Genomic DNA, 24,621 nt, shown 5'->3' on the forward strand with positions numbered 1-24,621 from the left:
TCGCTTTGGCCAGCAGGGGGCAGTATAATACAGACATACGCAGATATAACTGTACATGGAGGCAGAGACGTCACAACACAGAGGGGGGAAGCCTGGAGTGTTATATTCTCTCTCGGTAAGACCATTTATTTGACTTGGTTTAACTTTTAAATAGTGAGGATGGTCTAGGACAAATTTCAAACTCTTTCATAGAAAGAATAATACACATTTTCAAGCATATTACAGTACTGTATATACATACACGTAATAAATCAGATGTCTGATGAACATTTGGTTTGTCATTAAGCACCCCTCAGACACTGACAAATTCCCTTAGCAACTTCTTTGACATGACTTTTGATTGCATTTATAGACAGGTTGTTTTTTTACATATGAAGTGAAGGACAGATGCGTTCAAATATAAAATATGTGTGCAGTTAAAGGCATTTGATGCCAAAAAAATCATATTTTTAAGAGCTTGCTTTCAATACACAAAAACCTAGCCCCCCCACCCCACCATAATGTGTCCAAAAACAATCGAATATGCTTCACATTATCCTGACATCGGTAAGACTCATTTCTTGCCCTGATCTCTTTGGGCATTTTCACAACAAGGTTTACCCTCTTTTGTTGCCAGTACTAAAGACATTTAAATTGGCTGTTATTTTTAGGAGTGGGGCAATACCCTACCACATCCACAAGATGGCGCTCTGCTCAAAATCTTTGAAATATTTTTGACACTTAATACAAAGTCAAAACCGAAGTTGTCCTACGTATGAGAGACTTGATCTTATTGCAATAAATGATAAGCACTATAGAAAATCAATGGACTATGCAATTAAGTACAACTAACGACTCACGTGTGTGATGCAAGTATGAAAATAAAGGTCTATATTTGGCGCCAAGTTTCGCTCCTCTTCTAAAAATAAAGGCTCACTTCAAATCAATAAGCTGCCCTGAATAAATTATTCAGTCACAAAGTGCACTTCAATACTACAAGGTGCAGTGCCCAGTCTGAGAATGTAGCAGCCAGTACATCCTGCGTGACCAACACCACGAGTAGCGCAGGTCAGCTGCCGGGGACGGGGGTCCGAGGGGGTGTGGTTCCCTGACGGTCCACCAGGGGGAGCTGCTCCCTCCAGTAAGTAAAGTGGCTGTAGGTGTCCGAGCAGGGGAAGTCGGAGGACGATGCTCGCATCTTGAGGGGGAACACGTGGTCTACCACCTCCCCGAGACGGACGTACCTACAAAGGCGGGCGATAGTCACTTCAAGGTGTAATTATTATTATTTTTTATTATTAATCAGGATTTGCCTCATGTTACGCACGATGAGATGTTGGTCTTGGCGTGCTCCTGCACCAGCTCCCCTTTGGGGTTCACCGTGAAAATCCTGTTCAATGGCACCCCGACTTCTTTGTAGGAAAAGACATCCTGACAACCAAAATGGAGGCCAAAGGTTAGAAAGATGGCATCCATTTTGTGACATTGGTGTACTGAGCTCTATTTGAAATGTCTGGAGTGAAGGAAATGAAGCTTCATGAAGCACTTGCAATATTTTTTTACTCCTCTAGATGGTGGTCTTGGTTTAAAGATAAAGGCCAGTGCAATGGAAATTGATGACATTTCCACTGCATCTTTAAACCAAGAGTGCCATCTAGAGGAGTAAAAAAATATAAGTGCTTCATGAAGCTTCATTTGTCCATCACTAGTTAGACACCTCGGAGCGACTCCATTTAACCTTTGGCATCGGCCCATATTAGAATGTGACGGTTAGCAAAAATATTGCGGTATCACAGTATCAAAATTGCACAAATTATTATTTTTATTTTTTATTTTTGGGTGAAGAAAAACTGCATTTTGTCCCACTGAACACAATCTATTTTATTTTTTAACAAAATGTAGAATATTGGGTGCAGAAGAAACTTGTTAGCCTTCTTCTTAAGTCATAGTGTCCCATTACTGGTGAGCTATTTTTTTTTAGAAAATAGCTTCTCATGTTGCCCTTGAGGCTAACTAGTACCTACTGACGCATTTTATTTATTTATTTAATAAATTTTTCAAAGGGAAAAACGTATCTGCAGTGTCTCTTTTTGAAAAAAAATCACATTGTGCCCTGTTTCGACATCCCCTCTAAAAACTTAACTTTTTAAACCACGCTAAACCGTCAAATTATTATGAGGACAAGCGCAATCGAACATGATTGGAAGGATTACTTCCAATAGGAAAATGGAGTCTAAATTGCAACCAATCAGAGCTTGCGTGTGTTTACCGTGGGCCTGTTGCCGAAGGCTGCATAGAAAGGTTGCGTGTTGGGGTGGAAGAGGTTCCTGATATCAGTCAGACATTCCACCTTGAACTTCTCCGGCTTCTTCTCGATCACTTCCCTGGAAACGCACCCATGTATGGAAAGCGTTCATTCGTACCAGTAGCACACCGTTTTGCCGCACTAGTGACATGCACATGGACACACGCATCAATATGTGTTAGTCGCACCTGTGCAGAGCTGAAAAGAGGCTGCTGGGGCTGAGCAAGACGGGCCCCACGGGCAGCATGGTGCCCCTCTCGTTGACCCAGTGCAGGTAGCCCCGCGTCATGTCCGCCATGCCGATAGCTCGGGCCGAGCAGTACAGGATCTTGTAGCCGTTCCTCATGTGGGAAGAGGAGGAAGGCTGACGGTTAGAGCGGAACTTTTACTGACATGCCAGACCGTGAATGACGGAACGCTTACTGGCTGACTTTATGGTAGAGCTGCGCGATGCCCTGGTGAGTCCAGTCTTTACCCAAGGTGGGAAGGATGTGGCCCAGTGTGTCCGACCTGCAATTCATATTTTTTATATTATTATTATTATTATATTTTTTATATTAATATAATACAATAATTAGTTGGTTTTAATTCTTATTTTATTATTTTTAAAAATAGACAACAAAGGTCACTTATGTGACCTTCTTTTTCCTGTACGGACGTACAATAACACAAAATAAATACTTAATAAAAATATATTAAATTACCCTCGAAAGCTCATGAATATTGCCAAACATGAAAACGAAACACAATTTTTCTACAATTATACTTTTAGTTCGTTTTACTAATGTTAGATCTAGTTTTAGTTTCAGTTCAAGCTTTTTTGTTCTGACGTTTTTTTTTTTGTTTAGATTTACTTTGTTTTTGTTAACCGTAAATCAAATGATAAACTTAAACAAAAAATAATAAATATATTTTAATTTAATTATACTTTTAGTTGGTTTTACTAGCGTATGATATCGTTGCAGTTTTTGTTGTTTTTTTGTGGTATTTTGTTGTTTTTTGGTAAGTTTTACGTTTTTGTCAACCATGAATCAATAATACATTTATATAATAATAAATACATTTAAATATAATAATTATATTTTTTGTTAGTTTTACTAACCTAAGATGTCGTTTTAGTTAATAAATTTACAGTTTTAAAAATCAGCCTAAAAATTGATTACTGGGATTGAAAATGAAAGAGGACATGATCAGTAATTCTTGATCAATACCACACACACACACACACACACACACACACACACACATGCACACGCACACACCTGGTGATGGTTCCATCAATGTCGGAAATGATGATCTTGTCGTCCCAGTTCCAGAGGTAGATGGTTCCCTGGCAGCGGCACGTTCCCTGGTACTGAGTGGTCACACTGAAGACCACGTCGTTGGCGCCGTCCTGCAGCTGCAGCGACATCTGCGCTCGCACGACACGCAAACGTCGACATGTGAGAGACACACAACTAAAAATTGCTGAAAATCTACAATAACAACGAAATTATCTTTTTCATTGCCTTTAACCGAAGTAGATACTGTAGTAAGACAAAAAGATGGTGATATAGCACACCAACGTTGGACGAGTAATCGCCTCACCAGCTGCTCGGAGGTGAGCCTGAGCGTTTTCTTGTACGTCACGCTTCCCGCAGCCATCCCGGCCTCTGCTTGGACGCCGGCCGAGCTCTGCTTGGTCGCCCTGTGGTCTTCGTCGCTGGACGATGACTCTTCTTTATGCCGGCTCGCCAACGACCCGACTTCGGCCGCACCGCTGACCCCGCGTTCCGAGACGGAATCCTGAAAAAAGGTTTAACTAAAGGTGATTCTCTGTGAAAAATGACGAAAAATCGTGTAGTTTACTCTGCCATTTACAGTAGTTGTGTAACTCGTCTTGTGTCTTCATGACTGTATTTTACTGCCCCCTGGTGGCTCAATTGCTCACACCAAGAAGGGTTGCAATTAATTAATTTTGCACAAACTGTAATTCTTGATTACATTATATATTCCTCTGTTTTATAAAGTACAACAGAGTGCTACTTTCCTTAACAAAATTGTTTTCTACTTTCCTAAAAAAAAACATTGGTGGGGGAGAGGCTGGAATGGATTAATCCCATTACCATTCATTTCAATGAGGAAAAACAATTTGAGATACAAATGTTTGGCGTTACTAGTGTGGTCACTGGAAACTAATTAATACATTTAATTAAATTAATTAAGAAATGCTAATAGTAAACCCAGCAGGGCTCTCAGGTTCTTGGAGGTCAGGTGTCAAAGCAAACATGGTAAAGTAGCATTTAACTGTTATGCCGCAGGAAAATGGAATTTAAGTGGAATTTAATTTCAGAAAGCTACTTTTTATTTCTTAACTTTTCTTTAAAATTTCTTTAAAGCTTTTGTTTACAAGCGCTTGTGCTATATAACTAAACCTAATATGTAAACGTACCGATTTGCTGTTACGTCCTCTCCAGGAGAACCACCACCTCCCTCCTTTCTTGGGCATCTTCTCCTTCATGATGTTTTCCACGGCGGCCTGGAGCGGATGGAGAGAAACCCCAAACACAAAACGGCAGGAAAATAAACTTAAGACAACAGAAGCAGACCATAAAAAATAAAAAAAATCGTGACAAATGAAGACGTTGAAGATGAAGTTACAGAGCTGTAGCCCAGCAGATCAGTGACATGCCACAGAAGGAATTGGAAGGCGGAGCAAATAATAGAGAGGCATGTGTACTAATGGATGAAAGCGAGTTGTAAATAAACAGGGAGGAGGGACAGAAGAAGGAGTTGACATGAGATAACCTTTAACTTGTGCATTGTGTTGCGGTGCAAGCAAGAAGCTAATTCGGGTAATGCTAACGGATGCGAGTGTGTCACTCGTATTGCGTGTGTGCGTGATTTCCTACCTTTGGCAGCGGCTTGTGAAAAGCCTGCATCGCCAGCATGATGGGAGCTGCAGTGCTCCAATTATAGTATCTGAACAAGCAAAGTATTTATATCAGTTCCTGCAGCAAAAAAAAAAAACTCGGCACAACAACACTCGCTGGCCACTTCTTTAGGTACACTCGCATAGCTTATTGACATCCGAAACCAATGCTACATGGCTTCGCACCTTGCTATCCTGCTGACTTAGCGGTACTGTGCGTTCCGTTCCAGGAGCGAGTTACGCAACGTGTCTTTCGGTGACCCCCGATAGCTAATAAGATGTCAGCAGGTTCGACAGCATTCTCTATTCAGTCCCCTCTGTAGAAATATATAGATCTTAAGACTTCTTTTTTACACTCCCCCCACAGACATCTGGATTTTGGCCTGTTTTACTGCCACTTCCCCTAAGAAGAATATTGGGGGTTAAGACTTTATTTGACCGTGATTTAATTTCTGTCTTAAATGGATGGATGGATACCTTGTGCAGGTGTACCTGTACCTGGCCACTGAGAGTATGAAAGACCAAAACTGTCAACATTTTAAAAATAAATAAATAAATGAATGTGAAAATAAAAACGCATATATTTATATATATATATATATATATATAATTAAAAAAACAACAAAATAAATATAAATATTTATTTTTTATCTCGTTTTTTATTTATTTATTTTTATATACAAAAAACCTATATATATATATATATATATATATATATAAAAAATTATCTTGTTTTTTATATACAAAAATAAAAACTGAGATTCAAAAAAAAATTTTTTTTAATTTGGGCAGATTTGGTCCTCAGTGGTCCTCCTATGACAGCAAAACTAAGACAGCAAATGTAGCATTTTGCCATTTTCCTCAAGTGTCTTACTTGGAGCCGATTTTCACCACCAGGTTGGGGTCGTCGATGACTGACGGGTTCTGAACAAACTGCTGGTACGAGATGATCTTGGCGTGGAACTGCTCTGTGAGTACAAGCAGGTCAGTGGACAGTTAGTTGTGCTTTTTGTGGCGCCCGAGGTCGTCCCGCATGAGCCGCCCCCCGCCTTACCTTTACCGATCTCCTTGTTGTCGGTGAGGCCGCCGCACAGGGAGATGGCGATGGACGGCAGGTCACCCATCGGGTCGCTGAAGCCGTCCACGCCGCTGTCTCCCCCGGAGCTCAGCGACTGCGGGGAGAGACTGGTGCTGCGCAGGCCCGGGTCCGACATGCTCCTTACCGCTGCGGCGCCGTCACTGTGACAAACCAGGTGAAAAAAATACTAGTGCTGTCAAAGTTAAAGCATCAACTAATTAATCACTATTGACCACAGATGATCCTTTAGTCGACAGTGGATGGTTACGTTAAAGGTAGCACAGGTTGTGTTTGAGCAATCAAAAAATCAAAAAATGGTGAAGACGTCCTCATAACATTAAATGTCAAAAGAATTAACACATAACAGGTACAAATTGTTTTTTATAAAAAAGCCTTTTTAATTAGGCGATTAACCGTGATGAATCAAAATTCTAAAATGTGATTAATCTGATTAAAAATGTAATTGTTTGACACTGTAATTTTTATTTCGAAATTAATACAGTAATCCTCAGCAAAGTGTTTTGTATAACAACACTCACATACATATTTTCTTTATCCTTTGCAAAGAACAACTAATGTTACTGATGTAGTGAGGAGCTGAGACTGCCTCCATGTACAGTATATTTGTATCATACTGCCCCTAGTGGCCAAGACGCACACGCTAGAAGGAGCAGCACAATCTGCACCGAATTGAAGCAAAAAATGTGGAAAAAATGGTTTAAGTTATTTTCATTCTATTACATTATGTGATTACTGTATGTTTTTATGAAGTACAATGTTAAAGATTGCAATTTTTCAAATTACATTTTTTTGGGGGGGGGGGGTTGGAACAGATTAATGGCGATTGCATTCATTTCAATGGGGAAAGATGATTTGCAGTACAAATGTTTGGATTTCAGCTTGTATCTCAAGGCACTGCTGTAATTGCATATAGATGCCACAAGATGGCAGCAAAGCACTACTTTTCTATTTGACATGGATTTGGCCTGTCTAAAAGAAGCTCCCATGCTGACTTCAACATATTCCTTGGCACCAAAGCACTACTTTATGCCATGGCTTTAGTGTGTAAAAATAGCACATCAAGGGTAGGTTCCAAAAATTGGTAAGTAGTAAATTACAAATATATGCCTTACCTCTTTGGGAAATACAAGGCGGCCACTTCGGGCTCCAGCTCTGTGAGGTCATCCAAGTAAACGCCATCATCACCCAGATGTCGGCTCCTTTTGTCTACAAGAGCACACATTTTCCATTTCAGACATGAATGTTGACTTTTTAATGGCCTGTACACAAAAAGACGGAAGTGTGCACATCCACCCAGTGAAGGTAAATTAAACAACCAAGTACACGTTTTGTTGGCTGCCTATTCTGAAAATGTCATTTCCATTCATTTCAATAGGGGAATGATGATTTGAGTTACAAGTCAGCAAATGAATCTCATATCTCGTATGACCTTTTTTCTTGGACGGAGAGTCGCTCTTTCCCACCGCGCCGTCCGCCGCCGAAGTCTCCGCCCTCGACGAGTCCGTCTCCATCGCCGCGGCGACGGCCGGCTCCTCATCGAGAATGGCTCGAAAGTGCGTGCTCTCCGATACCGGGATGGACACGGGAGCGACCGCCGGCGGCTCGACTTTCGTTGAGAGGACGGATGACTGCGGCGGAGGTCAGGGGTCAGGTTACATGCAGAGGACATTAAACATTCATCCGAGGGACTTATTAATGACGCTTACAGCGGCGGCAGCCTGCGGCAGCTCCCCCCAGGCCCAGTGCATGGCCGAATCGTGACTGCCCTCGTCGGACGGTTTCGTCATGAGCTCCGAGTCGCTTTTGGGAGAAGCGGGACGAGAGTTTCCAGGGCTGAGAGGGAAACAAAAGACGTTTTTACAACAACATAACGCAGCAATTTCCAATTGAGTTCTGAGCAAACGCCGCACCTGTGGAGAGGACTCCAGTCGCCGTCGGAGCGAGCGTAGACGGCGGGTTGCTTGAAAGAACAGCCGGTCGGCCCGACTGCCGCTTCCCTGGAGGGGGAGGGTCTGGAACACAAAGTGCAACGTGTCATTAGACGCAATCCCAGTCAGAAAGACTAAGAAACAAAATTGGTTCAAAAGGACCCTCCCTCTGCATTTTTTGGGGGGAATGAAGAATAAAAAAAAATAAAAAAAAGATGTTTTTTAAGTATGCTAATTAATGACTATGCATTTATATCAAATTTTATAGTATGCTATAGACTTCACACTGAACTGATCGGCTGGATTGTGATCGGACAATATTTAGCATTTTATGCAAAATCAGTGATCGGCTGTAATGTCTTAATTTGCCCAATTGATCCGCGACGTCATTGATTGGCTCCACAAAATATGACATTACATGCTTTATTTAACGCTTATCAGCATTTTTTTTATGTATTTTTATATTTTCATGCATTTCAACTGACATCAATTATACGTGGCTTTTCCGTTTTCGTTAGCCGGGTCAGTCCCTATTCCCCCCAAATGGCGACGGTCGGCTGTTGAGTAAATATCAAAGTTTTTTAAATACCAGCCACTGCGCCCCTTCGCTCCCCAAAGAAACTGTGGAGTGTGAGGGTCTGCACACTCTACTATAAAGGGAAGGGAAAATCTGATAGGTGCAGTCAGAGGAATACAGTCAGGGCTCTTTGTACTCATCTGGGCATTGGTGGAGCATGCATGATGTAGAAAAAGCTTTAACATGACCTTTTTAAACGGCACAATGCACCTTTAATTTCATGCTATTTTGGGATATAGAATTTGTTTTTATCATATATTACAAGTACTTTATCAGTGACTACTCGTACTGGTATCCAACATTTAAAAAAATGATAGTAAAATGTTTTTTTTTCTTTTTTCTATGAGTTCTGTAAATTTAATTTTCATGCTGGAATTGACTTATCTGCTCACGGGTTGTTTGCACAAGCTCATGTTGGAACTTGTGAGCCTCCGCTATGTACCCAAAAGCGTGAAACGCACACGTCGCAACATTGTGGGCTATATGCAAAGTGTAAATATAGATTTAGACATTAACATTTTTTAACACCAACTATGCTGAAAATGATCGGTTCAACTTGTTGACATTTCTTTCTCATAACATTTTATTGGCTCGTCTAACCCTCCTCTTAAAAAAAACAATGAGGTCAGAGGTGTCAAGTTATACATTCTTTAGTCTTGTCTTTTATAGTGTCATAGTCCAAATTTAGATCTCACGCCCATCTTGCACATATCATATTAAATGTGACCTAGATGATGACGGATGTACATGTAGATTTGTTTCTGCACGCTTCAGTAAATCGGGCCTGCAGAAATGCTGCATGCCTGACCCGCATACTGCACATGCTTAACTGTTTTGGATGCGAGGCAGGCTTGATTTCAGAACGTCGCGTTGGCCAAGACGCTTGGAGTACGTAAACGTTCACGTGCTGATGTTTTCCATATGGCTTTCCTCAGTGATGTATTTGCTGGCTGACTGAGCCACTTGTATTTATTGCGTACGTGTGGGGGTTTAATAGTAGCTTTATACATCATTACATAAAACAGAAGCTCTTCCCGGTGTGAGTGACTTGGCCACCGGGGGGCAGTATAATACAGTCATGTAGAAACAAACAAAGAAGAGTTTTGCAACTAATACGCCTTTATGAATTGTTTTGTCCATCCATATGTCTTGATGCTTCACGTATCCGTTCCTTGAAGTGATACATCACCGCCTCAAAGATGCTATTCGTTAGCACGTCTATGGTGTTTCCCATTATGTATTAGCATTAAGCTAGCAGAAGGTAAAGTTATGTGGTTTTAAATACACGATGTGCAATTCTCGTGCCAAGTTGAGTTCACTGCCACCATACAGCACTCGTATCGCGAATGTTTGCTTGCAAGTCAAAGCGGAATAAAAAAACTCAAGTCACTCGTATCTGAAGATACTACTGCATTACAAAAATTGGCAGAAACATGGCTCACGTTCCTCCTTTTGCTCACCTGTTGCTCTCCATCTCTTCATCAGAGCTGATGTCAATGGTGAACATGTCCTCGTCCTCCGAGTAGTCGCCGCTGTCCTCCCTCTTCAAGCTGTCCATCCGTGCCTTCCTCCTCCTCTTCCTTCGTTTCTTCACCATCACCATCATGGCCGCCGCGCCGTTCTCGCCGCTGCTCCCCGCCGAGCCCAAGGTCTGCACGGGTGGCCCAGAACTCTTCCCCATCAGCGAGGAGCTCATCAGAACCAGCCCGTCCGAAAGGATGGGCGAAGTGGCCAGGTAGGAGGGAACCACTTCCTGTTGACATCAATACATAACATGTCGGCTACCGTGGAAAAACTGACAATACAATTTTTCTAAAAAAAACATTCCAAAAAATACAATTTAAAATCATTAATGTTATATTAGCACTCTGTTACAACTGAGTCATGCTACCAGCATAGCAACCACGGCTAACGTTGGCTTGCTTAGAGTGCTAATGCTAGCTTAGTCTCGCTAGCGCTACTGTTTTGTGGAAACAGGAAGTCACAGTCCAGTAAATTGAACAAAGTTAAATTGTTGTGTGAAAAGTTCAACTTGAACTTGAGTTCAGAATGAAGGCAACAGAATAACTTGATAATCTTTACCCTTATCTTAACCCTACAACTTCAAGCTATGCATGCTAGTTAGCTTTTGTATGCATGTTTATGGCCTTTAGTGTGATTGCCAAACGTGTTCCTTCTTTGTCTGGCGTTTCCAAGTACAAGCGAAACTATAAAAAGCTGCAGGGAAGAAAAAAAGTTTTAATCACACTTGGCTCCAGGAAAGTAGAGCACTTTTCAGGAGGTTCTACTGTAGCTCCATATCGTGTGTCTATATCTCTTGGCAGAAGCGGGCAAGTGAGTTCGGAAACATATGATGTTGTGGTCTGCGTAATAGTCGTCACGTTTTTTTCAACTCGGGGGGGAAATAACCCCTCTGCCTTTCCTGTTCTACTCCGGGTGAAATAAATCACCGTCTTCCTTTGTTGACGCCGTTCCGCAGTCTCGGGGTAGTTTATGGCTTGTGCATGTATTTCAGCTGCTCATTTTGTCACGTACATGGGATGTCCACACACACAAAAAAAATGCTTTCCAAGAAATGGGGAACTGCTTCTTCTTTTATCGTGTTCCATGAACTTGAGTTGTGATTGGCTTGTAATAGCCTCCAAAGACTTAAATTCCATTTAAAGGGAAAATAAATGTATATTAGTATGCTGGAAAAGATTGTTACAGTAATTAACTGAGATTTTACAATAATTAGCTGTCAACTTTTTTTTGCCAGTTATTTTAATGTAAATTCAGTTGAAAGCCTCCGGTGGCTTTTCCACGCCACAACAACGAGGCGCTCAAAGCCTGCCATGCGATGTCGCTGTCGACATGTTGACTTTCACGTCCGACTTATTTTTTTTACTTCCACTTTCTCGCTTATCCGCTTTTGCTCACACTTAAAGACCACCAGGCCAGCAGACAAGCTAGCTAGCTAACTGTGAACAAAGATGTTTAAGTTCTGATAGAGTGGGGAAGGGTTGACTGTTGGCACTAAAACTTTGCATGTTTTCAGCAATTATTTTCAATGTATTGAATTTGGCGTTAAAAACAGGAAATATGAACGATTTATGGCCATACTGGAATATAGGTTAGTAAATGCTTTCTGGGAAACGGAAGAACGTGGTTCAGCTATAAAAGGAAAAGAAGAAATTCCTGGCGGCCGCGCCGACTCTGCAAACACAGCGTGATCTTATTTCCTCAAACCGACCACATGTAAAATATTTGGGATTGCGCGTCACACTGTTTGTGATGGAGGCGTGTGTGTTTACATTTGAAATCAATTTTCTTTTGAATCCTTGCACCATGGGCCTTTTAACAGGTTTTGCTAGCATTTTTTGATAACTTATGTAACTTCGTGAGGGTGGCAAAATGTAAATTGCACTTCTGCATAGCCAAATGAAGCCCATAAAATTAGTTTTGTTTTTTCTTTGGCTTTTCATAATTTTTTTGTGATATGACAAAAAATGGCACAGTTCATAGAGGGAATGGCGAACACCATGTAAAAAAAAAAGCCTGTACCTGATTGTTTTCCATTTCCTGGACAAAAAAGGCCTCCCCGTTGTCTCCGAGCTTCATATGCAAATCCACTGGCTCTCCGTTAATCTCCATGTCCACCTATAAAACATCCATTTTTTTAAGCTTTCCGCTTTCCATTTTTTGTTTTGCTTGCCTCTTCACTTACTGACCACTTTCTGTCGCGAGTGAAGGACGCCCATCTTGCCGAAGCGGACGTGGAAGGGCGAGCAGTGCAGGGAGCCGTCGGGCTGCCGCACGACGATGACGTCGATGCAGCCCGACAGCGTGGCCGGGTTGAGGCCTCGGTACAGCTCCTTGACCTGCACGAACACCTGACCCGCCAACTGGCCCACGTAGTTCATGGTCTGACGGGTCTGGTGGAGACGCAAACGCAAGCAGAAAAGGACACATTAGGCTTTTTTGTCACAATTGGAAATATTTGAGGCGTCTACTTGAAGGATTATGAACGTAATAACACTTCTAACTTCATTCTAACGATACGTTGTCTGGTATGTTGTGGCTGAGAGGAATTAGCGCCTACAATTCCCACAGTCACAGCTACCGTCCCAGAAAGGGCGGGAAACTTGCCCAAGCGTTTTCCTGACCCGAGTTCAAAAAGGTTAAAAATGAATGTCACACAAACTGCGATACATGTGTCACGTATTCTAAGAAATGGGAGGAAGATGTCGAATAGTGACAAATACACTTATGAGATGACTCGCCGATATTTAGCTCGCTAGCCTGGTGAGTGACGTGGGTGTCAACGAGGAGTGTTCAATTGGCTGGCTGGCTGCGTGTTGTTACTAAGCACGAGTTGACGGATGGCAAACTGGCATTACAATACATTCTAACCCGTGACTCAGGCAAAAACGAAAAAACACACAAACGCGTATACACACGAGACAAAAAACTGCACACAGTAATGCTGAGATTCAAACCCAGAACACCACAATGTTTAGTTCATCTCCAGACTATTTTTAAAACCTCCTTTCATCTTCGTCTGCTGTCGCCATGCGAGCTGTTTAGATCTTTTTTTCGTTTGAAAGTGGGGAAAAAAAGGAATTAACACCAGCGACAACCACTCATCGCGTGTTCTCTTGAGGCCCGAGAGGAAAAGAGGAATTTCTGAAAAGTCTTTAAATGTTGCAACATGTCAAACGAATGGCCGATGGCCATGTAGCGCGACACCCGCGTGTACTCTACATGGCCAGGCCCGCCATTGCATTTCTTAAAAAGCAACTCAAACCTCAGTGGAACGGTTATGAAAAGCAAAACAACTGAAGCCACTCGGCCTCATAATATTGAAGAAAAAAAAAAACTTGTCATGAAAATGAAACAAAAAGAGGAACGCTAATTTCGAGTGGGAAGTGAAAAGCAAATTGTGTGGAATTGAGTGAGCTACTTAAAAAAAAAATACAAATGCCATTCCTACTATACTGTAAGTTGCTTTTGAATGCAAAAATATGATTTCAGCATTTCCGATGGCATTTTTAGTCTTTCCTCACCCCTACTAGAGTACAGTAGTATGTTTATTGGTTTTGCATATATTAATTTTTTGTAATTGGATATCTGATTAGGTTGATGTACTCGTAGGACAAAGAGGCCCACAAGTAGGAAAATTACATATTACTAGTTAGTATATTATTACCATAAGCAAAACGGTTTGACGTTAAAAATTGTACTTAGTGCTTGGCAAGTAGTACTAGTAGTGCACGGATGTGAACCTGTGCACACTTTTGCACTTTTACAGGTCATACACTAGACTTGACGAATGGATGGCATTAGTGGAAACATCCAAAGTTGTAGTATGTGCCTTGAAAATGGATAGCAAGGATTTCAATTGCTCAACGTTGACTGCAGTCATTGATCTTTAAATATCATATATTTGGAGCAAAACAAGAGAAAAATGACACTATTACGACAACTTGGTACTGTTAAAGCGATATAAACTAGTCGTCTCTTACCTTCTGAATTGAATACGTTGACAAAACGATCACTTCCTCAGCGGGGCATTATAAAGCAGCCACTTCCACTATTGTAAAGCTCCAGACTGTTGTCGCCGTGACAAAACGTGAGCTACATTGGGCATCATATGAAGTAGAAATGCAGCAGTCATTCCGCCGGACAGCTGATGACGCATCGCTTGGCTGGGCTGGCTGCCTCTTTGGTGTCTCGTGCTACGGTGAAGGCCCCGCCCACCGGCCAATCAGCGTCGAGCTGCTACGTTGCAAAACTCGCCGTTGAAAGTGCAACCGCGGTGACGATTCATTTTTTTGTCGTTTATTGTAGCTCACTAGCTAGCTTAAGTGATAGTTGATAGATAGATAGATAGATATTTTATTCATCCAGAAGGGAAATTCACTTGATAAAACTTATACCAAAACCAGCAAAAAAAAATACATTTAAAAACTAAGCACACAGACCTACTGGAAAGGATGAAGGATAAAGAATAATGAAAGGAAATGTTATTTTATTTATTCATGTGTAATATTAGTACAACGGGAACATTTGAGTCAAATGTTTAAAAAAATTTTTTTTTGAAATGTGTTCTTTTCCACCGTGGTTACACAGGTGACGTCACCGAGACGGCCTGATGCTGTGAGGTGATCCTCTTGGCCAATCACAACACAGCGAGACGCCACACTTCATATTTGCGGTTTTTTAGTGCGAAATTCAGTCTCCTTCCTCTTCCTCCTCATCATTACTAGCTCCTCCTTCTGTGAGCATAAACACGCCATGCAAATATTTGATGGATGTAAAGCTCAAGAACTTTACTTAAGTGGAATGTTGAGATGTCTGTACTTGAGTGTTTCATTCTCAGACTTTCCTTCCGACATTTGAAAACAGATACTTTGCAGTACTTGGTAATTAAATGGACTAAAATCAGTAGGCTGCTGCTTACATTTTCTAGATTTTTGTTTTTAACAAGTATCTGTGTCCACTTGTAATGTGTAGGCGTGCATTTGCGTGAATGGAGAGGGCTGCCAGCCAAAATAAAGTCAAATGTGGGTAATTAGTTAATTGTACATTGCATTGTGCAATCTCACATTCACAAGCAGTAAAAAGACACAAATTGAAGGATATTTTTTTTGCCTCCTGGAAGGAAAGTTCTGCCTTTTGCCCCATCTGGCAAGCCAATCTTGTCACAATGTGGCATATACGGCAGGTTAAGTTCATTGAACTGTTTTTAATGTCCTCCTTTTAATAGGCACCGACATTTTGCAGCTTGTCGGCGGTGTCCTATGAGGACACACGAGACCGACAGCTTTTCTTACACCGGTTTCAAGGAACGAGATGCATTGCCAGGAAGGAGGCCCGACGCATGCCAACTTGAGGTATGACCCACTCAACAAGCTACATCGCCGTGTAGGACTAACATGCTTATGACCTAAATGTGCAACACAGCCTCCGGGGAATCCCAATCAATCTCAATCTCATCACCGTCCTCTATCTCAAAATCTCAAGGCAACCAGTGTTAATAAATGAAGCAAGAAACTTTTAGATATTCTCAATTCTAACTTTTTGGGTTGAGTAAAAATTTTTTTTTTTAAAGTGCCCCGTTGTCACGGTCGTGACTGTGTGTACATCATGCAGAGAAAGGCGGAAGAACGAGGAGGGAGGATTTCCTTTAAAGTCTGGCTTGACTTGTTGTGGCTGCTTTAGAGCGCCTCGTTGTCTCACCGTGGAAAAGCCACGCAACGACCTAATGGGATTTTTTTCTGGCTGTATTTTAACAAATGTACTCTGGATCTTATCAAGTCGAGTTGTGTCTTTCATAAATTTGGAAGCCAAACAAATCCCACGTCCTTGAATCGGACTCGAGTCAAGTCACGCGACTCAAGTCCACCACCTCGTTCTCTCCATTTAAAACCCTCATGTTGCCAAAATTCGCTATGTCTCCAAATACCAAACCCTAAACGTGACTCATGGCCTTCGTGCTGACTCACAAGCTGGCACCGCGTTGCGTTTCCACAAAGCAATATTCAAACGAGGCACCACGTGAGCGAATTGGCCCCGGGAGCGAGTGTTCTCGCCATTTCTGCTGACTCGACAGTATCGCTGTAGCGTGTAGTAATCCCTTTCACAATCTGGAGGCCTCCGATTTGGCCCCGAGCGTCATATGATGTGACACAAACGTTCACGTAATGCCACCAGAACTATGAAAGGGAAACGCACAACTGACATATGAGATACGTTTCTTATTTCCTTGTGGGCGCAAAATTGTTGGGTTTATTCCAATCTGCTGTAGAAATGGTCTTTTTCTACATAATATGGAAATCCCGCAGCGATTTACACATTCATCTTACTCGCTATGCAGTCGACTGTGTTTTATTGAACATTCCCATCTGTGCTTTCCACACACAAACAACATGCTATACTTTCATACCAGCCCTGCGTGCAATTGGAAAACAAATAAACCACTGAGGAAGAGTTACAAAACATTGAGCTACCCATTTTTTTTGTAGCGCTTGCCTTCATTTGAGTTGTGGGTAACGCGAGGAACACCCTGGACTGGCCGCGAGCCAAATGCAGGACACACAGAAAAACAACAGACGCTCATATTTACTCCAACGCTACATTTAGTGTCAGGCTTGTTTTTGGAATTCGGGAGTAAGTAAGTCAGAGAAATCACCAACCTGAAGAAGATCTGAAAGCTTTATGCAGAATACTGATACAAAATATGCATGTGCGGTTCTGGTATTATTATTTTTTGCCAACTTTGGGGCCACCACCCTCGCGTTCTGCACTGTAGCATCTGTGACTTTGAATGAGTGTGACTTTGTTGCCATTTCTTCAATAAAGCGATTTTAAAACTGTGAGGAGGGACTGCAATTCATTCTAACCAGCCGTGGTAGCCTACATAAAATTAGCCAACGATGTTTACTTAAGCATAAATATAATACACTAGTCATATTTTTCCTCATGCGCTCAGTATGGCCCACATTCGACTTCCCCACCCTTGATGTCCACCCTGGCATCTTCTAGCATGCTTTTTTATTACCCAGCTCCATGTTTTGTCAGTGGAATAGTGTTCAACAGCTTCCTCCAGCTCTTCACCCTCCTCTGCCGATGTCATGATTCCATTGTACGTATCCACAAATGTGTTTAAGTCCCCCCGAGTCCTGTCCGGTGATCCTCACTCCGCGGTGGCCTCAATCAGTCTGACCGCCAAAACTCCCAAGTGCGCCAGACTAAATTTACTTGGAGCCCTCAAGTCGGGGAAAGTTGAGACCAGGCCACCCCTTTTCAGCGAACCGGACCCGCTGACTTCTTCGGCATTTCGGACGAGGACACCTGCTCGGATGGCTTCTGGGAATGTTTGATTTGGAGATGTACACACGTGAAAGTCGTGGAGACCTTGGCTGGACTCTTATTCCGTCTTCCTGGGGACACCTGTTGCCTCAAAGGCCGTGTTGTTGACCGCAGCCGCGATGTCATTGACGTCCAAAATGAGATCAGATTACCGCAGGGCTGAGGTTCAAGACTGTCGGAGTGCCGAGTGTGATTACTGTTACACTAGCCACAATTTAACCTGTAACATTTTGGTTTGTGCTTGACTGGTCAGCCGGCAGCTTCGAGTGATGAGCAACACTGACTCCCAGTGGTTAAAAGGGGTAACTGCATGTGAGCGTGCAAGCGCTTCCCATCCTTGTTAATAGATGTTAAAAAAAGAAGGGATATCTTTCCGAATATTTAAATCCACGTAGTTTAAGACATTTTTTCTTTTGTTGACAATGTAAAGAATGAGATTGTCAACAAATAATCATAAATGTGCGTTCAAACATATTTTAATCTTTGTATTTTATTTTATAAAATGCACCACATTCTCCTCCATACAGACGGGGAAGTTCCGTTCCTATGGAGGTGATATGACTTTGGCCTTACTTTATATGCTAAAAACAAAAAATTACAAAAATATATAAAATCATAAAATGTAAACTTAATATAATAAACCCAGCATCAATTAAAACGTTTTAATATTTACGATTTAAAATTAAAAAATAGAAAACATTTGACCAAAAATACAAACTAAATTTTGAAAAAAGTAAAGTTGAGTTGAGTTTGTGGAATTATGTCAAATCGTGGTAATTCTGTCTTCATTCTTTCCTTCCTTACTCGTATTATTAATCACATTTGTGTGGAGAAGTGATCCGCACAAAATCCCGCAATGTAGAAAAATAAAATCTCATATGCAAATTTTGTATAGCAGAAATTTGTATAAAATAGTTAGAGACGCATAATTTAAAATTTGCAATACAGTAAGACCGAAAAAAAAACCGTGATATGGCGAGGGAAGACTACTGCGCTCGGGTTGTTTGTGGCCCTCCGAAATTAGCAAAAACTTTTTTGACTATTACTTTTAAGCCGTAAGATTGATTATTAGGTGATACAGTCACACTTTTATATACGTTATTATTAGAATGTAAAAGGTAGAAATGTATTAGTTTAACAAAAAATAAATGAATGTTCTCGACATAAAACCACCGATTTCTCCGAGAGTCCGATTTCCCCAGGGTAAGTGAAGGCCCCAATACCTATCGCTGCGTTCAGTGTTTTCTGTCCTCCTGGAATCGCTTTTGTGTCAGGATGGTGCTTGTGATGTTTCAATGTCCACTCGTCATTTCTGGTTAAAGGTGCACGGCATTCGGTGGCTTTAATGTTCCGCGCGGCTAACCGAAAAAGCATCGGCAAAGCGGGGAACGGCTGGTAGGTCGTCATTTTGTTCAAAGAAAAAAAAAAAAAAAGAAGGAAATTGTTGTCGTCTGACGCTGAAAGCAGCAGCCGGCTAAGGTCGGCTATAGCTAGCAGTGCTATCACGTTAGCATCCTAGCTTCCTCGTCGTCGTGGTTTTTTTTTGTGTCTTGTCTAAAGACAACTAATGAACGTAAGTGGATGCGATTAGAGCTTAGTTGCGTTTTTAAATGGCTGTCAAGAGTTACAAGTGAGCAGATGGTAACTACAAGTGTTGCTAGCATCCGATGCTAACAAGACAAGTTGATTTTATGGCTGGAAAAAAACAAATAAAAACAAAACAAGAGATGCTTCGTTTGTTTGTTATTGTTACACTGTTTTCTTTGTGAATACAAATTATCTGGGAAATTACGTGTACAGCTAAACCAACTCGAGCGGTAGCGTTAAATTGTCGTGATTTTGAGGTTGAACGTCATCAAAATATAAATGTCTGTTGTGACGACTTTCCAAATTGAGACAGTTGTCTGTGGCTCCTTCAGTGACTGCCTACTTGTCCCGTTCGAGTGCTGTTTATTGTCAAAACAAATAGTACATGTTGTAAAAAAAAAAGAAAAAAAAAGGAGGGGGTAAAAGCATCTTGACTTGAGTAACTCGTTGCAGGAAAATAAAATTACTGATACTATAAAAAATATATTCCAGTGCATTTGTTGCCTGGCTTAATCGATCTCCGAATTCCACCATCTTGTCAAAAATGCAATATAACAGCAGTTCACAATGAATATTATATTTGGCAAACTTTATAATTTGCTGATGCTCACAATGTTCACTAAGCTAGGCCCAACCTTTCATAGCCATACACACTCAAAAGGCACAGCGGACACTCAAATTAGCACTGAATGTTACACAATGCATGCGTATCCCACTTAAAATACGCAAACATCTTCCCCTCAGGCACTTTCGCCGGACGATGGACGAGCTGGTCCATGACCTGGTGTCAGCCCTGGAGGAGAGCTCGGAGCAGGCGGCGCGCGGTGGCTTCGGCGACGGCGGAGACCACGCGTTGACCGTGGGCTGCCTGCTGAAGAGACAGGCCAGGAAGCGCAGGGGCCGGAAACGGCGCTCCGACAACCCGCACCCGCCCTGGGAGACGGGCCACCTGAGCGAGGGCTCCGAGTCCAGCGTTGAAGAGCACAAGGTGAGGCATCACTTACACCGACAAGACTGGAGTGGAGGAAGATTTTTTAAATAAATGTGTCAAGTGCTTTAATGAATTTTTTTTTTTACTTTGCAGCAGGACTACCGTGCCGGCACAGGTGGCGTGTCAGCTGCCAACAGCCACGCTCGGGACAACAGCGACTCGGACGAGCAGCTGGGCCCCAAACGCCGAACCCCGCAGACGTCCGAAACGGGTCGGAGCAAGAGGCCCCTGTGGCCGGATGACCAGGGCGTCCTGGGGTCCGCTGAGGGAATGCGCAGTCTCCGGCGACGGCGCAAGGTCAAGCGAATGGCCGTGGACCCCCCCGCTGAGTCGGAACCCCCCTCCGCTGTGATGCCAGCCCCCCCGTACATCCCAAAGGCTCGCGCGGCCGGTGCCGGACCCCGGCGGCTTAGTCCCGGCGAAGGCAGGGCGGCCATGGAGATCTGCGGGGGCGGCGGCCCGCTGCTGGCGGCGGGCGGGAAGAACAGAATGAAGAAGAGGAAGCTGGCGCCCCACAGGCTGGGGGCAGAGGCTGCCGATGAAGGCGTGGTGGTGGAGAGCGAGGAGCCCGTCTCGTCTTTGGTGGACGGATGCAAGGACAAAATGGAACTAGAGGAGCACAAGGGCTCCGATGAGGAGATGAGCGACAGGTGGTGAGGGTTTGCACTTTTTCTCTTCCTGTTCCAGCCTGAATATTCATAAGAGGCCATTTTGTCACCCTTGCTAAATCTCGCGAGTCTTGGAGGTCAAAAGTTCAAGATGAATCATCAATGTAAATATAAAATAATTGAAAATAAATGAAAATCCACGTGATTCGTCTCAATATTTTTTGGGGGATTCAGTTGCCTTTTCATCTTTACCACAAAATGTTCTGTCCTTCTGTGCTTTAGTGAAACCAGCAGCGTGAGTAACAGCAGCGATGGAGGCCTCTACACCAACGATGAAGGCCGACAAGGTACGCGCTCCTCAAGATCATGTTTCAAGTGCACTTTCTGACTTTACACTACATTACCATCGACAAATAAGGGAACGGCGAAAAAGGCCCCTCCCTCCCCCCCACATTTCAACAGCCGTTCATATGCAAACATCACTCGCAGGTGACGATGAGCAGAGCGACTGGTTTTGCGAGGGTGAACCCGGGTTCTCTGGCAGCGGGGGCGCGTGCGGGGTGGCGGGCGTCATCCCCTGGTGGGAGAGGGACGCCGGCGCAGAAGAGCTGGACCTGAACGACCCGGTCTTCAACAACATCCTCTCGGGCTCCTTCCCCCTCATGACCCCCGACACCAGGAGAGGTACGAGCCAGGGTTATTATAGTTTGGGTATATTCATTTTACTTAGTTTTGATTTTGTTTTTGTCTTTTAAATTTAGTCAGTTTTATTTAGTTTTCAGGGTGGTTCTGTTCGTTTTAGTTTTAGTTATTTAATAAATACTTAGTTTTCATTTAGTTTGAGTTAGTTTCAGTATTAGTTTAGTTAAAAAACAATTATTACTTATGCGCAATATTTAAAAAATACCATGGTCAAAATAAATCTGCTTAAAATCACATTTAAAATCATCCAAAACAAAGCATTTCCACTGTAATTATAGCTAGTTTTGTAAACGTAAAATGTAGTTCCAGTTTTCGTTTCTTAAAAAACATTTTTGTTTTCATTTTATTTCTTTAACGAAAATGTTTTTTGAATTTTTGTTTTTTCGTTAGCTAAAATAACCTTGGTACAAGCTCATAACTTAATACATTCCGTTTTTGATTCTACCAGTAGGGGGCGCCAGGGGGAAATCAAAGCTAATGTTTATCAGTAACACTGATAAACATGTTGTCATAAATACAAATACATTACAACAGCTAGATTTTAGCATTTTGTTTCACTTTGGAGATGCGCTTATTGCTTACCAGCAGTGCTGTGTGCCCGTTAGGGTTCCAGGCCCGGCTCAGCCGACTCCACGGACACCCAAGGACCTGCGACGACGGGCTGCAGGGCGGCAGCGGTCAGGGTTTCGACGGCGGCCACGGGTGAGTTAGTGTCCTTTTTTAAAATGCACATTTTATTTGGCTACGTCACATCGGCTTAATTGTCGCCCTCAACAGGTCGTGGTTCAGCTCAAGCTCAAGGAAGGAACATGGACAGGTGAGCCTTCAGGCCGCACGCCGCAAGATTGGTAATCGAAGACATTTGTTAAGATTATCCCCCCCTTGGCCGCAGTTACACTGGGACCCCCGGACGGAGCGAGGCCATCGCAGGAGCTGCTCTGTAAAAACGGCTAACAGGTGAGGACACCTCAGCTGCCGCTTGGTTCTCGTCGTCTTCCTCGTTCCGAAATGTCGTCATCCTCGTATCTCTTCTGGCAGACAGACGAGCGGCCACCTCGGTTCTCTGTGCATGGGCGACGTCAAGCGGAGGCGGAAGGCAGCTCCCCTCGGGTCCTCGGCGCCCTCAGGTACTTGGATGTCCACGTCTACTTTGTTTCATTTCATTTGCATACAATCGTTTTTTTTTTTTAAATATAAACATGGACAAAGAAAACAAACTTAACTCAACGAAGCTTAGCCAGACCAGACTCAGCTGTCGGTCACAAAGATGTCGGATAAGCTCATCAGCCCCACTGGCCTCCATCTCACCGCCGTACAGTGCCAGAGCAGGTGGCTGACAAACGCAAAAAGTTTTGGCCCGGAACCTCCTGTAACTTGGCCCTGGAGTGCGTAAACGAGAGGGCGGCTTAACTCAGCCCTGCACGCAAATAAATCGAGGATTAAAAGACGTAATGAGGGCCTCTCGTGTAACTCGACTTCTAGGAAGAGTTGGAAATAAAATGACCACAATCTCTTCTGGATTAATACACTCACCAGTGTTTAATGTTTAATATACACAGTGAAATTAAATTGGCTTTCTCCAGGATTTGTCTCCATAATTATTAACGACTGGTTTACACTCCAGCTGGAGAGCAAATCCATAATTAATCGTCCCCGTTGTTCTCCCCGCGCGTCATCTTGCTTTCAGCGGTGGTGGGCGAGAACGTGCCGCCCATTCCCGACACGAATTTGGGCAACCGCATGTTGCAGAGCATGGGATGGAGCCCGGGCGCGGGCCTGGGCCCCGACGGGCGGGGCATCACCGAGCCCATCCGGGCCCTGCAGAGACCGAAAGGCGCGGGGTTGGGCTTCAACTGACCGCCGAAGAGGCGACTCGTTCTGCCACCTCAAAGCTGCGGGAGGAAAATCTGCGGGAAGATAATGGATTTCCCATATTGGGGAAGACGCAAGTGACCCGAAGCCAAGACTGAACCCCCCCGCGTTGGAAGACATCTTTATGACCTTTTCTGCCTCAGTAAACAAGCGTCAGGCCACCAGATAAATGAGCCACTGATGAACTCCAGCTTGAACTACGCAGGTCAGTGACATGTCTGATGCTGCGCACAATCTGGAGCGTATTTAAAAGGATACTTGACTCATTTAGCCATTTTTGGGCAATAAAAAGTCAGTATTTTAATGTGTTCCCCATGTAGAAATAAAACCATTAAAAACACATTTTGCCACTGAAAATGACATCACAGGTGCTCAAGTAGCAACCAATCGCCGCTTTTCTGACTTCGGTCATGTGACGTTCGCGCACTGAGCCATGATTGGTCGACAGAATGTGTTTTTAAAGGTATTAATTGTACATGGAAAATAATGAAGGTATCAAATGAATTATAGACAAAATATGAACTTCTTACTGCTGAAAATAAAATAAAGTAAAGTAACCCTTTTAAAGGTTCTTTTAGTGTCATGAAGTGATAGTTTATGGATGGATGCATGTGACTCTGTTTGTTTTGCTCCTCAAGGTAAATGTATGTTGTACTATTTGGCATAAATTATTATTATTTTTTAATTTAGAACAGTTTTGATGATAGTTATTGTTAACATTAAAGTAGTAAAAAAAAAAAGGAACTGGTTTTAATGGCGTTTTAAGCTAGCAAGTTACCTACAAGATTGTGCATTGGATTACAATTGAAATCGATACAAGACCGAAGAATTCTAATCATGTTTTTTCTTTTTTGTATTCCTTTAAAATGACTATTATTGTTTTGATTGCCGTCAATGTGGCTGTTTGTGATCATGACCTGTTAGAAGAAGATGTTCATTTGTACAGGAAAGGTCCAATAAAAAGTGACTTGACACCAAGTGGAGGACAGAGCTGATTCTTCTCCAACGCAATTTGACCCAAAAGAAATGAATTCAGAGATTTGTTTCTTCATGCGTCTCATTTCTTGCAATTGCGGAATCCTCCGTCCCTCCTGCTGTTCATGTTAAGTGCTCGCACGTTGTCTCCTCTTCAGAGGAGACACGGGTGCATTGTTTGTTGTTGTTTTCTTTTTTTTCTTTTTCTTTTTTGTGGGACAGAGATCATAGACC

General features: G+C 42.7%; 2 protein-coding genes across 3 annotated transcripts; one reads left to right on the forward strand and one right to left on the reverse strand.

Annotated features, from left to right (window-relative positions):
* Nucleotides 1–106: 106 nt before the first annotated feature.
* On the reverse strand, nt 107–17,800 carry lpin1b (lipin 1b). Of its 2 annotated transcripts, none has more exons than XM_086060805.1 (19): nt 17,342–17,800; nt 12,510–12,713; nt 12,343–12,438; nt 10,260–10,552; nt 8,205–8,306; nt 8,001–8,127; nt 7,724–7,922; nt 7,407–7,500; nt 6,250–6,434; nt 6,070–6,163; nt 5,176–5,245; nt 4,716–4,802; nt 3,872–4,069; nt 3,547–3,695; nt 2,708–2,794; nt 2,473–2,625; nt 2,249–2,363; nt 1,307–1,410; nt 107–1,223 (listed from the first exon to the last, which is right to left on the reverse strand). In XM_086060805.1, exons 1-19 carry the CDS (start codon nt 17,414–17,416, stop codon nt 1,049–1,051), a joined length of 2,607 nt encoding a protein of 868 aa, XP_085916931.1. In that variant the 5' UTR covers nt 17,417–17,800; the 3' UTR covers nt 107–1,048. The 2 variants fall into 2 exon arrangements, with proteins under 2 accessions (XP_085916931.1, XP_085916932.1); XM_086060806.1 differs by lacking the exon at nt 17,342–17,800 and adding an exon at nt 14,304–14,481.
* Nucleotides 17,801–18,886: 1,086 nt separating this feature from the next.
* On the forward strand, nt 18,887–24,390 carry gpatch2 (G patch domain containing 2). Its single transcript, XM_086060399.1, has 10 exons — nt 18,887–19,047; nt 19,984–20,227; nt 20,324–20,883; nt 21,121–21,185; nt 21,328–21,522; nt 22,146–22,242; nt 22,318–22,357; nt 22,433–22,497; nt 22,579–22,667; nt 23,228–24,390. Exons 1-10 carry the CDS (start codon nt 18,998–19,000, stop codon nt 23,395–23,397), a joined length of 1,575 nt encoding a protein of 524 aa, XP_085916525.1. The 5' UTR covers nt 18,887–18,997; the 3' UTR covers nt 23,398–24,390.
* The last annotated feature ends 231 nt before the right edge of the window (nt 24,391–24,621 follow it).

Source organism: Leptonotus elevatus, chromosome 18 (genome assembly GCF_054856555.1).
Source record: "Leptonotus elevatus isolate MCC_2025b chromosome 18, RoL_Lele_1.0, whole genome shotgun sequence".
NCBI classification, from domain to species: domain Eukaryota; kingdom Metazoa; phylum Chordata; class Actinopteri; order Syngnathiformes; family Syngnathidae; genus Leptonotus; species Leptonotus elevatus.

Bases quoted from the DNA above. Each gene is read 5' to 3' on its own strand.
- gpatch2 (XM_086060399.1), top strand. From the start codon at position 18,998: ATGTTCCGCGCGGCTAACCGAAAAAGCATCGGCAAAGCGGGGAACGGC. The intron at 22,243-22,317 runs GTGAGTTAGTGT...CGCCCTCAACAG, and splicing joins GGTTTCGACGGCGGCCACGG to GTCGTGGTTCAGCTCAAGCT. The intron at 22,358-22,432 runs GTGAGCCTTCAG...CCTTGGCCGCAG, and splicing joins CAAGGAAGGAACATGGACAG to TTACACTGGGACCCCCGGAC.
- lpin1b (XM_086060805.1), bottom strand. From the start codon at position 17,416: ATGACATCGGCAGAGGAGGGTGAAGAGCTGGAGGAAGCTGTTGAACAC. The intron at 10,553-12,342 runs GTACAGGCTTTT...TGATGTCAACAG, and splicing joins AGGAAATGGAAAACAATCAG to GAAGTGGTTCCCTCCTACCT. The intron at 2,364-2,472 runs GTGCGACTAACA...GTGCGTTTCCAG, and splicing joins CTCTTTTCAGCTCTGCACAG to GGAAGTGATCGAGAAGAAGC.